This window comes from Cnephaeus nilssonii (genome assembly GCF_951640355.1).
Source record: "Cnephaeus nilssonii genome assembly, chromosome: 4".
Classification (NCBI taxonomy): domain Eukaryota; kingdom Metazoa; phylum Chordata; class Mammalia; order Chiroptera; family Vespertilionidae; genus Cnephaeus; species Cnephaeus nilssonii.
Window position 1 is genome coordinate 17,270,515 of NC_137075.1, and position 16,744 is coordinate 17,287,258.

General features: G+C 43.6%; 1 protein-coding gene across 4 annotated transcripts in view; it reads left to right on the plus strand.

Annotated features, from left to right (window-relative positions):
- CAMK1D (calcium/calmodulin dependent protein kinase ID) overlaps positions 1-16,744 on the plus strand; it is a 383,665-nt gene that overhangs the window by 318,254 nt on the left and 48,667 nt on the right. For all 4 annotated transcript variants that reach the window (XM_079769652.1, XM_079769655.1, XM_079769653.1 and 1 more), the window contains 2 exons: positions 9,220-9,358; positions 15,858-15,984. In XM_079769652.1, the coding sequence (XP_079625778.1) occupies positions 9,220-9,358; positions 15,858-15,984 (266 nt within the window). The remainder of the gene's footprint in view (positions 1-9,219; positions 9,359-15,857; positions 15,985-16,744) is intronic.

Sequence of the window (16,744 nt, forward strand, 5' to 3'; positions counted from 1 at the left end):
ATTATGATCTCTGAACGCATAATAATCTGGCCACTCAGTGTATATCCTATATAATAAAAGGCTAATATGCAAATTGTCCCCTCGACCAGGAGTTCGACCAGCAGGCAGGCCAGCCAACCGCCCATGTCCCCTTTCCCCTGGCCAGGCTGGCTGGACCCCACCCATGCACGAATTCATGCACTGGGCCTCTAATATATATATACTGAGTGGCCAGATTATTATGCGTTCAGAGATCATAATAATCTGGCCACTCAGTGTATAGGTCTTGCAGACCATCTGCTACATGCTGATGACTTGTTCATTTTGAACTCTAGCCCTGATCTTTCCCCCTGAACTTCAGTCTTATATATGTGGGCTACCTGTCTCTATCTAATGGGCATCTCAGACTTCACATATTCTACCAAAGACTCTAGATCTATGTTATCCAATACGGTAGTGCCAGGTGGCTCCTTACATTCATCAAGCTCACCCATTTTCAGAACTTCTTCCTCCCAATCATTACTTGGATAGCTCTTTCCTATCATCCTGAGAGGCCCTCTTGGAGTCCATTCAAAGATTAAATAAAATTTTAAAGTTAGTTCTTCAGTTGCACTGGCCACATTTCAAGTGCACAATAGCCCCGTGACTAGTGGCGACCATATCAGATATTGCAGATAAAGTGCATTATCATCATTGCGGGAAGTTCTGGTGCTCACTGCTAGCCTAGTTGTTTTGAGCCCTCCAACCTATTTTTCACCAGAGCCCCCTTTCAAATACTGTCACTGCCATCTACTTGTTTCTCAAATCAAAAATCTAGGAGACAATCTTGATTCCTCTCCTTCCTGCATGCCCCATATCAGCATCATCTTATCTACTGAATCTCCAATACATACCCCATGTCTGTCCACGTCTCTCTGACTCCAGTGTCCCAGGCTGAGCCTCCATCCTCTGTCACCTGGATCACTGCAGTATCTCCTCAGCAATCTGCCTGCTTCCAATCTTGCCTCAATAGCCATTCTGCACACAGCAGCCAGAGCAATCTCTATAAAATGTAAGTCAGTCACCTGTCCTCTGGCTGAAAATCCTCCAGTGATTTCTTATCAAATGTAGAATAACTCCATCCTGGTTAAATCTTAGCTTCCATAATACCTTCATCCATGTGGGCTATCATAAATCAGGGTGCTTATAAATAACTGAAATGTATCTTTCATTTGTTCTGAAACCTGGAAGTCCCAGATCAGGGTGCAAGCATGATTGTATTCTGAGCTTCCTCCCAGGTTGTAGGCTGCCAACTTCTCATTGTATCCTCACATGGAAGAAACAGGGCAAGCTAGCTCTCTGGCCTCTTCTTACAAGGGCACTAATCACACTCATGAGGCCTCTACCCTTATTACCTGATTACCTACTAAGTCCCCACCACCCAATACCATCACATTGGGGGTTACATTTCAACATATGAATTTGGGGGAGACACAAACATTCAGTCCATAGTATATGTCCCTGCTTGATCTGGGCCTTGCTTTCTGTCAATCATTCTACCCATTGTCCAGCAAACTCCAGTCATTCTGACCTTTTTGGTCCCCAAATGCCCTAAGTTCGGTGCTGTCCTTAGGACAAACTCTCCCATTTTCAGAACCTCTTCCCCCAAACTGTTACTTGGATAACTCTTTCCTGTCATTCCGAGAGGCCCTCCTGGAGCCCATTCAAAGTGGCAGCACCGGGTACTCATCTCAGGTTTAAGTTCTCTGCACAGCATGTAGAACTCCTTGAGAGTTCCACATTTACCTATTTGTTTGTTTCTCTTCCTTCCCCACTGGAATATAAATCATAGATATTGGGGATTCTATATGAATAATATATGTTTTGGCTTCTTGGAAAACAAAAAACTAAAAATGATTCGTAATTATCTTTTTTTCCCTGGGATGTGTACAGATGCTTTGACATGGAAGAGATTAGCTGATTTCTCTTGAAATCTTGATCATGTTAATCATTTCCTCACAAAGCCTTTAGCCCTTTTCTCATGGGTAAAATTTCCTTATCAGAGTCTCAGCAAGCAAGTTTCCCAAACAAAAGTAAAGGCTTTAGTTCTTTCTTATCCATCATTTTGGCTATAACCACACTTTTCCTGGCCAGTCTGGAGGGGCAGCTGGCTGGGAACTGAAGGGTGTAGTTGGAAAGCAGGAAGAGAAGATGATTCTAAGGAATCACTGAGGCCCCACCAAAAGCAATGCAAGTTGTTGCCTGGGTGGATGGAAACCTATGCACACTGCGGAGCTAGCCAACATGGTTTTGTTGGAATAAATTTGCTTTTCTGAGCACACCTAAGGGTGTCAGGAAGTCTGCAGGACTGAGAATACAAAAGCAGTGGGCCTCTAGGATGGCACTGCAGACCTTCATTGGAAGACAGCATATACACCGTGGAAATGACCTTGTTCCTAGATGTCCCTCACCCCACACCCACATATATCAATGGCAACACTCTCAGTAGCCTCTCTTTCAGAACTGGGTTACCTTAGATATCAAGTGGCTTAGAATTTACTATCGTCTGATGCAGCCCATTCAGGCTCCACTGCTTGGTTTTCAGAATCCTTCAGGATCTGACCTCACCAGTTGCATTTTCCAACAAATTCTCTCTCTCTCTCTCTCTCTCTCTCTCTCTCTCTCTCTCTCTCTCTCTCTCTCTCTCTCTCCCCCCCCCCCCCTCAATCAATCAGACAGCTCATACTCACCTTCTCCTGCCCTGGGCCCCTTCTAGGTGTCCTTCTGTGGGCTTCCAAATCACTTTCACTGCCCCACTCCCAATGCTGGAACCCTCTACTGTGTTTAACTTCTCTGTGCACCTTAAACCTCCGCCCCTCTTCCCGGCTGTGGGCCTCTTGGAAACAGGGACAACATATTGTCTGGCTTGATAGAAGATTATTTGACTTGGTGAATTTAAAAAATACACAGTGCAAAAAAGTTTTCCCCCCAATAAACCTCAAAACTATATTAAAAGAGAATGTACAATCAAAGGTACACTGCACGAACATGGAAGGTACTTCATGTTGCCCAAGGTATTCGTTTGCTCAGACTGCCATAGCAAAATGCCACACAACAGGGGACTTAAACAACAGAAATTTATTTTCTCACCTTTCTGGCAGCTAGAAATCCAAGATCAAGGTTTCAGCAGGTTTGGTTTCTCCTCAGGCCCCTCTCCTTGGCTTGTAGATGGCTGCCTTCTCACTGTCTTCACGTGGTCTTTCCTCTGTGTGCGTGCATCCCTGGTGTCTCTCTCTCATAAAGACACTACTCATATTGGAGCCATATGACCTTATTTAACCTTAATTACCTCTTAAAGGCTCTATCTCCAAATATGTTACAATTTCAACATATGAAATTGGGGGAGAATGCAATTCACCTAACACCCTAACACCCCAGATACTGAGAAGACAAAACAGCCAGAATCAAAGCGTACTGAAACACAAGGAGTTAAGTTGATCTGGTCCATTAAAAGAAGAGGCATGTGTTTGTGTTTTGGAAATTTCTGAACAGATTGAGGCCTGGAAGATATTGTGAAACTGAATTCTAAGAATAAAGATATTTTTATTATTAAAGTAGGATTTATTGAAGGAGAAAAATATTGAAGGCAGAGATTCCATGAAATAAAGCTTTAATCTTCCCAGAGTGGATGGGGCGTCCTCCCAGGAGCAGAGTGTACGGATGCCAAAGCCAAATGAAGTAATGAGGATTAAGGGTAGGAGCCTGGGAGACAGGCAGGGCCACTGCCCTGCATGGGAGGAGGGAGATCTCAGGGCTGCCAAGTTGGGACTTGATTGAGGGGAAGACTGAGGAGATAGATTATTTCTCTCTATAGGCTGGGTGAAAAAAATGTACATATCTGTGATCTGGGCCTCGAGGTTTCACATTTGAAAAATGCTTTGCTTGTAACCTCTCTTAATCACAACCTGCATATTTCAAGAGTACCTTCCCCTTAGGACTAAATAAATGCAAATAGGGAAGATGGTTCTTAGCAAACACACATTTATAACCAGCCTAGCTCTGGGGCGCATTAAGACCACATTGCTCTTGTATTCGTGTCACCCGGTTCTATTACTCTTTAGCGGCCTGGTTATCTGAGCCTTTGTGAATTTCAAGGCATGTTTGCTGTAACACTGCTTTTTTATTATCCCAGCATCACTGCTAATAATTCTCAGACTATTCTTTCTGAAAGTAACAGCACAGTACTGTACTGTTTGGCCCTGTAGGGGAGCAAAACATTTTACTCAACCCGTTTAAGGTCCTTGGTGGGGTCTGAAAATTAACCTTTTGCACTCGGATGTCGAGTGTGACTCGACAGGGTTAGCATCGGTAGCAGGAATCGAGAAAAAAACAAGCGAGTGCAAAGGGTTAAGCTGACAAAGACATATTAACAGGAGAAAAGTATACACATTATATTGAGTTTTTACATGTACTTGGGAGCCTTCACAAGAGAATGAAGACCTGAAGAAGTGACTAGAGCAGGAAGCTTTATACCTTACAGACAGATATTATATTTGTGAAGAATTGAGAAGACAAATGGAACAGGGGTAGTAACTGATGAAGAAGTAACTGGGAAGATAATGATGAGTTAAGAAGGTTTGTTTGCCAGTTTTTCTGGTTTTGACTCTGGGCTGGTAAAAGTCTGTCTCCAATACAAAGGCAATTTATTTATTGCCTTTAGACAAGTGGTGGTGGCGGCAGGGAGCTTTCTCTACTTCTTAATTGTCTTTAGCTCAGAATAATTTTTATGCCAAAGAGGCATATGTTGGGATGACATATGCTGGTTTCCTTCAGTCTTCATTTTATTTTATTATATCTAATTTCTAGAGAAGTAGATTTTGGACCCCAGTTTTCATTATTGGCACAAGGACTATCTTGTAGTGAATGTGTGGATGATATTTTTATAAGACATAAAATATTTTAAGTTAAAATTGGCAGTAACTTTTAAAGTAAGAAGATGATACCTATTAAAGTTAGATGGGGACGTTCAAGTGCATGTAAAGAACAAAATGGTTTGCAAAGGCAGGTTGTTCTAAATCAATGTCCAAGTTTGAATTGATAAGAGTAGAGAATTTTTCAGTCATGTCTTTGTCTTCTCCCTTAATCTTTGGTAGCTAGTTTATCTTTCCACATCTTCTTCCCCCACAGCTAAGCCCCTCTTCCAATAGCTACATCCATTCATTTGATTTATTGATACTTTATTATGGTTCTAGTTCTTTTTCTCTATCACCAGGTCCCTGATCCTTCTAACTGGATTCTGATGCTTTGCTTTATTTTTAATTGAGGACTCCATGCACACAAGAAGCTTGCCATAGAAGGATTAGAGAGTAACCTGTATTTCAGATCAGCAGCCAACCAACCATGGTCTCTAGGCCTAGAAATGAGACATACCCTTCACCATAAGTCCAAACTTATTTCCTCATTAGTGATTCTGGGATTCTGGTTGTTCACAAGCGGTTTTGAAAATGAGTGGTTGTCTAGTTAGCTTAGGCTGCCTTAACAAAATACCAGAGGCTGGGTGCCTTAAACAATAGAAATGTACTTCGCACAGTTCTGGAGTCTGGGAAGTCCAAGATTGAGGTGCTGGCAGATTTGGTTCCTGTTAAAGGCTCTCTCCCTGGCTTGCAAGCAACCACCTTCTCACTGTGTCCTCACATAGTAGAGAGAGAGAGAGTACTGGTCTCTCTTCCTCTTCTTCTAAGGTCACTAATCCCATCATGGGGCCCCACCCTCATGACTTAATCTAAACCTAATCACCCCCAAAGGACCCCACCTCTAAATACCATCATTTTAGGAGTTAGGGCTTTAACACATGAATTTTCAAGGAGATAAACATTCAGGCCTTTACCATAAATAGCATAAAGTGATTTGCATAAAGTGTTTTGCATAAAGTGATTTGCAAATTTAAGGTATTTTTATTAGTACTTGTTACATTTTTTTATTGGCAATTTTTAAAACATTTCCCCGGTGCCTTGGTTTCTAAGGAAACAAATTTTTTTCTGAGCAATGTTCAGAAAAATAAAGATCTGGTACAATTTGAAGTTTAATAAGGGAAATAGCAAAGGTGCAGAGAATTGGGACTCTGTGACAGTATATACTGCAGCAGGATCTTACACTTCAACTCGGAAGCTCCAATTCTTACTGTATTGCTGCCTCATTACAGTGTGTAAATATTATTATGCACTAGAATATATTAACACCTTATAGATTACATAGCAGAAAAGGGAACTTTGAGAGAATGGGAAGCAGGAAAGATCAGTTTTGAGGGAGGGAGATGACCTGGCAGTGTGGGCCATGCCGTCCTAAGGATGGGGTGGGATGAGGAAAGGGTGAACAGTCTTCCCTGAGGTCCTCCAGCAGCTTTCAGAACAGAGGAGTGAGTAGCAGGCATACGAGTGGTAAGAAAGCACTGGAACACTCGTACGCCGTGCCATTATTGGGTGGCCTGATGTTAGAGAATGAGGAGGCGCACAGTCAAAACAGACTTTCCTTCTTCACAGCTAATGCTGCCTTCATTGGCACCAACCATGCACAGTAGCTGGCATATAATGTTGAATGAATAGTCAAATTAGTGATTAAGTCAAGTGAATGTATCCAGTCACCCTGCCCCTGGCAGCAGTACATCTCCTGCCCTACATCCTCAAGCTCTGCAGAGTTTCAGACATTGAAACTCATTGGAAGAAGGTTCTAGAAAAAACGAAGACTGGCGAGACATGGTGTCAGTTGCCAAGAGGGGACATTTTGGGATTTTGGTTTACCTAAGGAAGGATTATTTAAACAATATAATCACCAAAATGTAGTTTCTCCCCAGTTGTTTCAATTTCTTTTCACTCTTTTGATTGCTTTTTATTTCTCCTGAGCATCTTCCCTTTCTTATCTAGATTGCTTAGTTTGCTTTGGAAACAAGACGTTATTCAAGTACAATATCTCTTGGAATGACCCTAGATAATACATAGGCCATTACAGCTGCAATTCTGTTTAGGTATCTGTGGTTTAGTTATTACACATTAATGGCCATGACTTGCAAAAATGAATCATAGCCTTGAGTGTTTGTGAATGTGTGTGTGTGGTGTGGCCAGAGCATGCCTTTACTCTATTAAAGCTGTAGAAGTTATTTATGAAACTTAATATTTATGCCCTTAATATTTCAAATAAATCTCTTTTTCATTTTGATTTTAGAAAATTTGTTTCTTTTTTTTATAGAAAAAAATAGTGTTAATATAACCCTTAAAGCTAATTTCTAAGATGGCTTAATTATTTGAAAGAAGTACTGTTTTCTTAGCCTTCTAAGAACTGGAAGGCTAAGATGTTAGTTGATTTGTTTCTATTCAGAATTGTATAGTTCTGTTAAACTATACAGAATTGTATAACTCAGAATTGTTAAACTCAGAGTAGCATCAAATATCAAAATGAAAGGGTCTATAGAAGTTGTTCACCAGGCTTTTTGACCTTTTTCAAAAAGGCTTTTCTTTGTCTAGGCCTCTCTTTTTTTAATGGATAGTTTTTATTGTTGACAGTATTAGAGAAGTCTCCCGTTTACCCCTCTTTATCCCATCCTCCCAGCCCCTACCCACTCCCCCAGATCTTTAATAATATGAAAAAAAAAATTTAATGCAATCTGAAATTCAAAGCAAATTAACATAAAATATTATCACCAAAGGGTGGGAGGGGAAACAAAACAAAGCAATGTAATCTATAATAATAAAAGCATAATATGCTAATTAGACTGGACAGCCAAACGACCTTCCAGACGTCATTTGGGACATCCTTCAGGGTGAAGCCGCAGTGGCAGGGGCTGAAGCAGAGGCGGTTAGGGGCAATCAGGAAGGCAGGCAGAGTGGTTAGGGGTGATCAGGCAGGCAGGCAGGCAAGCAGTTAGGGGCATCAGGCAGACAGGCGAGCAGTTAGGGGTGATGAGGCAGTCAGGCAAGCAGTTAGGGGCATCAGGCAGGCAGGCAGAGTGGTTAGGGGTGATCAGGCAGGCAGGTAAGTGGTTAGGGGCATCAGGCAGGCAGGCAGAGTGGTTAGGGGTGATCAGGCAGGCAGGCGAGCAGTTAGGGGCGATGAGGCAGGCCGGCGAGTGGTTAGGGGCAATGAGGCAGGCAGGCAAGCAGTTAGGGGTGATCAGGCAGGCAGGCAAGCAGTTAGGGGCATCAGGCAGGCAGGCAGAGTGGTTAGGGGCGATGAGGCAGGCAGGTGAGCAGTTACGGGTGATCAGGCAGGCAGGCAAGCAGTTAGGGGCATCAGGCAGGCAGGCAGAGTGGTTAGGGGCGATGAGGCAGGCAGGCAAGCAGTTAGGGAAGGTCAGGCAGGCAGCCAGGTGAGCAGTTAGGGGCGATGAGGCAGGCAGGCAGAGTGGTTAGGGGCGATGAGGCAGGCAGGCAGGTAAGCGGTTAGGAGCCAGTGGTCCCGGATTGCAAGAGGGATGTTCGACTGCCGGTTTAGGCTTGATCCCTGTGCAGTCGGACATCCCCCGAGGGGTCCCGGATTGCAAGAGGGTGCAGGCCAGGCTGAGGTACCTCCCCCATGCATGAATTTCATGCACTAGGCCTCTAGTAGAATATAATTCCCCCCCCCCTCTTTTTTTTTGTAAATCACGTGAGGTTTTCAGGCTCTAATACCAGCTTCTGAGAACATCCTCCTAACCTCTGTTGGAAATAGTTGACTAGATTAACACCCTCATTTTACAGATAAAAAGACTGAGGTTTAAAGACTCAAGGAATGCTCATGCACTCAGCATATTATGAGCATAACTCAGTCAAAAGCCCAGACATCCTGTTGGCTGCTCCATGCTTTGCCTACAGCACCCCCACCTGGGTCCTTTAAGGATACTGTCTGTGTGAAGGAGACATCTTAGCCAGCATCATCTCCCTGTATCTGATGATGCTGACATTTCCGAAGGTTATCCTGAATTTACATTGTCACAGCAGCAAGGAGGCAGAGGCCAGGAGAGACCTGCCAAGCCTGACTAGTCTGTGGGCCCTGGCTTGTTTTTATTTCATTTATTTCACTATGGACATTTGTACCACCATAACATAGAAACACTTCCTTGGTAGAGCTTCTAGGGAATAGATGGGACAAAATCTAACTCTGAAAATGGATTCCTTTATGAAATAAAATTTGGGTCTTTTACCACATTGAAAGCCTTTATTCATTGTTGTCCCTGAATAATTCAACAGATCCTCTCAAACTTCTCATTTGTTCTTTTTTTTTTTTTAACAGTGTGTCCGGTGGAGAGCTGTTTGATCGAATAGTGGAGAAGGGATTTTACACAGAGAAAGACGCTAGCACTCTGATCCGCCAGGTCTTGGATGCTGTCTACTATCTCCATAGAATGGGCATCGTCCACAGGGACCTCAAGGTGAGGCCATCGCTTAGCAACATCCTTCAGCTGCTCTCCAACTCATAATGCACCTGTCCAAGAGCATTGGTTCCAGAAGAGGGATGGGATTGCCTTGATGGAGATATGGGTGGAATAATGGTGGGCATTTGTGTACTGTTAGTCATCTGGGCCTTTGTGACTCAGAAGTAGCTTGAAGGAGGATGAAGATGAGTGGGGCTGGCCATTGCCTGGGAGATTTTATAGTCATGCTGCCAAAGGGCAACCAAGAGGTACATTATGTATTGATTGAAGTTTATCTAAAAGGTAATTTTGTTCAAGATGTATAGGACACAAAGACCCTTCTTCCAGTGCAGTTCTCCAGTCTTCTCCTTATTGCATCTCTGTCTCAGCACAACATGCTATATGGAAAAAAAAAAAAAAAGGAGAGAGTGGGTAGAGAGCAGGAGGTGAAAGAGAAGGGAAATGGAAGGTTATCAGGAAAGATAGCTTAAATGAACTACAGTTACAGCCTCTATAATGTCCTGGGTTCCTTTCTCATCATTTCCTTGTGGGGCTTTGGCATCCTTACCCTTCACTCAATAGCACTGAAGGACCTGGGCCATATTTGGGCACTTTGGAAATACATTCCTCCCCAGGTCTATGTCAATACTAAAGGGCAGATAACGAACATATCATTTTGAGGAACAGTATAATTAGCATTGTTGACCCAAAGCTGTAATGTGGCTTCATCTACAACAGTTCCAGGTCTAACCCCCAGCACTCACTGCACCCTTCCAGGTAGAAAATCCACCCCAGCATGCATGCCCACCACTCATATCATAAACACAGGGATTATATTATACTGAAGCCATATACACGGCTATTGGAAATCTAAACCAATTTAAAGAATAAATTCTAAGCAGGAGTGAAAATGGAATTTCAATATCTCCCATTATCTGGTACCAGGAGTCAAGGTATAAAATGGTGTAGCTTTTCCTTTCATAAGCACTCACTATAAAGTTTTCTCTTCTTCTCTCCATGTTATCATTTTCCATTGAGTAGGCTAGTGGCTCCCAAATGTCAGTCTGTATCAGAATCGTCTGGAGGGCTTGGAAAAACACAGATTGTTGGCCCCACTCCAGACATTCTGCCTCTGTAGGTTTGCAGTGGGTCCAGAGAACTTGCATTTGTAAGGAGAGTCTAGTTGATACTGATGTTGGCTTGAGAATCACTCTTGGAAAACCACTGGATGAGAGTATTTGGGAATGTTGATCAAGTTCTTACCTGTCACCCTTTGCAGGCTTCTTCTTCTTCTTCTTCTTCTTCTTCTTCTTCTTCTTCTTCCTCTTCCTCTTCCTCTTCCTCTACCTCTTCCTCTTCCTCTTCCTCTTCCTCTTCCTCTTCCTCTTCCTCTTCCTCTTCCTCTTCCTCTTCCTCTTCCTCTTCCTCTTCCTCTTCCTCTTCTTCTTCTTCTTCTTCTTCTTCTTCTTCTTCTTCTTCTTCTTCTCTTCTTCTCTCACCCAAGGATATTTTTTCCATTGCTTTTTTAGAGAGAGTGGAAGGAAGGAACAGGGTTGGGGGGAGTTGGGAGAGAAACATCAGTGTGAGAGAGACACAGCAATTGGTTGCCTCCCGCAAGCACCTTGACCAGAGCCAGGGATCGAACCTGCAACCCTGATCATACGTGCGTGCCCCTGATGGAGAATTAAACCTAAGACCCTTCCATGCACAGACTGACTCTCTAACCACTGACCAAACTAGCCAGGGCCTTTGGAGGCTCCTAGACAGGTGAAATGGGCTGTGAGCACTATGAGCTACTCTTAGGACCTGGAGATCCTTTAGAGGGCTAAGTAGGAGCTAGATAGAGAAGATGACTTAGCTGGCACTTCTATGCCAGTCAGCAGTGCTTTCTCTGCTCTCTTATGCCCTCACCGAACAGAATCCATGCTTCCAGTACACAGCAGGCAGCCATCTCTGAACAAGTTAGTGTGGCGACTATGAAGATGTGATGTGATGGGCTGGTTGTCTATACTTAATAGAAATAGTTTCTAAGCAGGGAAGGCATTTCCCAGAGGGGCAATGTTTATTTCCCCCTTAGAAAGGCAGATTGGCTGTATGGGAGATATTATTTTTCACTCCCCACATAACACTTTGGTAAAATACTTTGAACTTTAGGATCACCTACCAGGCTTATAATTGTGGAAGGAACATTGCTATCTTTGGGCCTTTTTGTGATCTCTTTTCAACAACACGAAGGAATTTGATCTATCTGGAGGAAGTTAATGTTAAATTTTCATAAACATCTGAGAAAATTAAAACAAGCTATATTATTTAGGCTGCAGCAATGGAGAAGATGATCAGGTTAATTTAAAACTAAGGCACAGCTTTGGCCAGATGGCTCAGTTGGTTGGAGCATCATCCTGTACACCAAAAGATTGCAGGTTCCATCCCCAGTCAGGGCACATATGGGAGGCAACCGATCAATGTTTCTCTCTCACATCGATGTTTCTCTAAATCTCCCCCTTCCTCTCTCTCTCAAAACAACAACAACAAAAACAAACAAACAAACAATCCTCAGGTGAGGATTAAAAAAAAAAACTAAAAAGAAAAAAACAACTACGGAATATTCTGGGATATTTCCCCACCCCACATTTAAATATACTTTCTCCTTCCACCAGAAAGGTATTCTTGTATCTTCTTGCCCCAGAACACTACTAGATACAATCAGTTGTTCTTTTTTCAAAATAAGGGACTGAGACAGGAAATGCCCACTACTGCCTCCTCAGATTAGGGTAGGGCTTCTCAGCCCTGCACTAGTGACACAGGGACCTGGATCATTCCTTGTGGTGGGGCTGTCCTGTGCATTGTAGGATGTGTAGCAGCACCCTCGGCCTCTATCAACCAGATGCCAGTACCACTCCTGGAGTTGTGACAAACAAAAATGCCTCTAAGCATTGCCAACTGTCCCCTAGGGTGCACAGTTGGCCCCAGTTGAGAATCATCATATTGAATTAGGAAGATGGTTGATTATCTGTAACATTAACTTTACAGGAAGTGTTGACTCAGATATTTTAATAGCTTGTCATGTGAATATTAAAGGGTTGGCTTGACAATTGGCCACCAATTGTCTTGCAAAGATGCTATAAAATATAGTAAGCTAATTTTTCAGGTGAGTCCTGAGCCTCCTAGGATCCCAGGAATAATTGAGAGATCTCCTCATTTCCCATACCCCCCTCCCACAGCCCTCCTAATACCCACTGGGGCCTCCATCCAGACTATCCTGGAGTCTGTCCTCTCTCCCACTTTCTTCCCTGTCCCCCCCAACAAGAAGCCCTATTGTCTTTACTAGTCTTGAGCCAATTATTATATTGATCTTAACTGTGAATGACCAGTCCATTGAATCCTTCTTAGGGATAATTGTCCTTCAAAAGAGCATTTCATTGACCCAAGTGAATCTTCTGTAGAAGGAATGTTTAAGAAGGATTTTGGGCCCTTTGGTAATCTCCCACCTGGACGAAGCCTGGTTCAGGAGCAGGAGCTCACTGACTTTACAGCTGCACAAGTGCTGGGACAAGAAAGATTGTGACTCAAGAACTTAAAAACAGAAAGCTTCTCTCTGCACCCAGATGGATCCTTACTGTTCATCAAAGAGTAACCCCTAAGCACAGAGAGAACATGAAGAACCACATGCACTTTTTATTAGATCATTGCCCCTACTTTCTAAGCATTATTCTTATTTTGACTATTGATTGGCCCACTTTATTCTCTTAAAATGCATATCCACATCATACACTGACTTTCTTCTGACCTCATATTTACCCATAGAATTAATGTCGCGGTGACTGTTCAATGCCATTTCTTTTTATGTTATTATTTTGTGTAAAGGATAGAGGGAAAAAAATTGGGGTTCTGTTAAAGAAAAAAAAGTGTTCTGACCCTTGTTAAATGGTAAGGAAGATTTTATTCAAGACTGGTGCAAGAGGATATTCCAGTATCAAAATAGGGAAAAGAATCCAACTAAACTCCAAATTCAGCAAGGGGAGTTGGGTGGGGAGGGGCGATACTTATGCGATTGAGCAGAGTGAGGGGTCATGGATGGACAGTTACTAAGAGGAGACATCAAGGGTAGGGGGATTCTTGCTAAAGGCAGGCCAAACGCTTACACACTGACAAAGAAGACTGACCAAACTTGAGTGGACACCCCTGAGCCTTCTTTCTGACTAGGTCCTGACCTGGGTTTACCCTGAGTCCATTGGCTCTGCCCACTTAATTTAGTCTTAGGGAAAATCCTGGCGGCTTAGCAGAAATCCCCACCCTTCATATCTGATCAGATGCCTTGCTCCCTGCCCTCCATATCCAACCAACCCGCAGCCAGAGTCCCCCTTATCCTTGATGTTGCCTCTTAGTCACTTTTTGCCCACTGACCCCTACCCTGTCCTTTGGCTGTAAATCTCCACTTGTCCTTATTGTATTCAGGGTTGAGGTCAGTCCCTCTCCCCTACTGCAAACCCCACTGCAGTAATCCCCCTGAATAGTCTTCCTAACCATCGTTAACAGGTGTCTGGACAATTTTTTTAACAACATCAAAGGTTGGGGATGAAGAACTTGACCAGATATCAAGAGTGAGGGATTCTCTCTGAACTGACTTAGCAGGATTCTGGCAAGACTGGGCTATGCAGGCCCAGCAAGGACAAGGAGGGACACAGAAGGCCAAGGTCGAGGTCTGGTCAAGAAGAAGGCTCAGACGAGCCTGACTAAGGTTTGGTCAAGAAAAGAGTCTTGGTCAGGTCTCACAATTTCTCCACAGCAGCGATTGCACCTCAGAATCCCCCTCCCCTAAAGGAATTCTAAAATCCAGAGGCCTGGGCCAACCGCACATCCACCGAAGAACAGTATCCCCAGCCATTTAGTACCCTCACCGCTGATCTGCTGCACAACTAGGCTGAGAACCACTTTTCTAAATAAGTCAAGTCACTCTACAAAAGAGTAGTTCCTAAAATGTAATGCTTGGGAACCAAATATTCACCACAAACCACTGACAAGAGAGAATATTGCCTCACTCCTGGGGTTGGGAGGAAACCCAGATCTGAAATGGTATGTATGGGCAAGTGAGTTCCTCAATGCAGACTCTTCTGCTGCATTCCCTTAAGGTTTGGTACAAATGAGGGACATGGTTATGTTTCAGTTGGAATAGTTTCAGAGTTTTCTGGGTGGAGGGACATAACTGGATGACAGCAGAGGTGTCAGTCCTTGACATTATCTCCCTAAGTGACAACATCATTAATTGAACTTTTCCAGAATAGACAAAAAAAAGTGAGTGCCCCCTGTGTTCGGGGTCTCAACCTGGCAGTGCAGGGACCGCTCTGAGGCTGACACACCTCCCTCAGTCTCCACAAGTCCTGCCCCCCGTTCTTTGCCAGGAACCTGGAGATTCCTGGATTTTACTCAAAATGCTATGCTATGCAAATGAGGCTTCATTGTCTCCTCCTTGCAACTCCTGTTGTACAGTAAGGCAAACAGCAGCTCGGGGTACTTCAGGACACATGGCTGGAAAGTGCTGGATCTTCCAACTCCCATTCATTCCCTGGTGACATTCCTCTGCTGGCCAGGGAGCAGGACAAGCAGGTGTCAGCTGGCTCAGGAAAGGGGAAAGTGAGCACATCTGCCAGAACTAGGGGATGGGTGGGCGGGTGGGCACTGCCCAGGATGGGGGTGGTGGTGAGGGGGGTGCAACCCATGGGTTAGAGAAAGGTTGCTAACAAGGGTCTGGTAAAAGAACAAAATAGCACCTGCAAAGTGATTTTTATTTCTGGGTCTCCCCTTTCTCCTAACCCAGGAAATGAACAGACATATCTGAGAGCCCCAGCATCCTAATGCTAATATAAAAATAGAAAGGCCTTTCAGAGGGAGAGGCCATGCGCGTTTATTTGAGACCAACGAGAATATGTGGGTATCATTAATCCAGGCAGAAGCCCAGATCGTGTTCTGATTGGGAGACAAAGGCTAGGGAAGGGGAACAACTCTATCAGTAGAAGGAAGGTGTTTCTGTTGGTGCAGGTAACATAACTTAGGGATGTTCATTCTAAATAGTGTTTTTAATTTTCAGTCCATTAGTCATAAGAACTGCTTTCTTGTTATTGTTGTATACAGTGCTTTTGGGAAAACGTCTCCCTGGGCCCAGTCCAGAGGTTATTTTGCCTTGTTGGTACCATCCCAAGGTCTGAGGCATAAGCCCTGCAGGGCAGTCCCTCTGGCATGGCAGCTCTGCTTACCTTCTTGTTTTCACTGGATTGCCTCCAAACGGGGTTAATTTTTTTAAGTAGGGAAAATACTAATAATGGGACAAGGACTAACATTTATTGAAAACCAGTAAGTGCCCTTTCCAGGGCTTCATTAAAGACCACTTTTCTTAATGCATTCACTCCATCTAAAGGTCAAGTATATTTTTGAATAGTGAATAGATTTTGTGGTTTGGTGAGTTCACAATTAATCTGCTCTAAACACAGTTTGTAAATACTTTTCTTATTTTCTTTTTTAGCCTGAAAATCTCTTGTACTACAGTCAAGATGAGGAGTCCAAAATAATGATCAGTGACTTTGGATTGTCAAAGATGGAGGGCAAAGGAGACGTGATGTCCACGGCCTGTGGGACCCCCGGTTATGTTGGTGAGGACAGTGTGTGTGTGTCCCTGCGTGTCACCCTCATCAGTCTTCTTAAGCATTTGAGGCTGGCACATGATCACAGCCGCCTGCATTTCCCTTGAGGGAAGAATAAAAAGAGGGAGAGACCCTGGAAGGTGCTGGAAGGGAAGGGATTCCGCATGAAACCTTTTAAGAGTTGGGGAGAAATCCTGTTTGATTTGGGTGAGGGCCTGACTGGAGGCCAGGAGTTGATTTGGATGGATTCCCAGATTCTAATACCAGAAATGTTCATGTGTTTATGTTTTCAAATGCTTTACAGGGAGATGCTGAGTTAACAATAAGGTGCAGGCACAAATAAAACATTTAGAATGTTGAGTTAGAAGCAGCTGGGAGCAAAATGTGGATAGGAGGACTCTGGTTGGAACCTTAATGAAGTCACTCTCTCAAATTCGCCAGTCTTGATCTGCACCGGAGAAACCAAGAATGAAAGTTTTCCTTAAAATGAGAAGCCCAGTTTTTTTGTACTAAACATGGGGATGCTGAGGAGGCTACTGACAGATAGGAACACCTGGGCCCTAAGATTCACCTTCTGTCTTCTGGGACCTGGAGAAAAGCTATTGGAACTCTTTGTGAAGTTTTTGAGACTTTCATTTACAGGAATATATTCATTCATTTAGCAAATGTATATTAAAGTGCCTGCTATGTATCAGATGCTGTTCTAGGCACTGGGGTGATGGCAGTGAATGAGCCTGTCCTCATGGCAGCTTACATTGTAGTTGGGAGT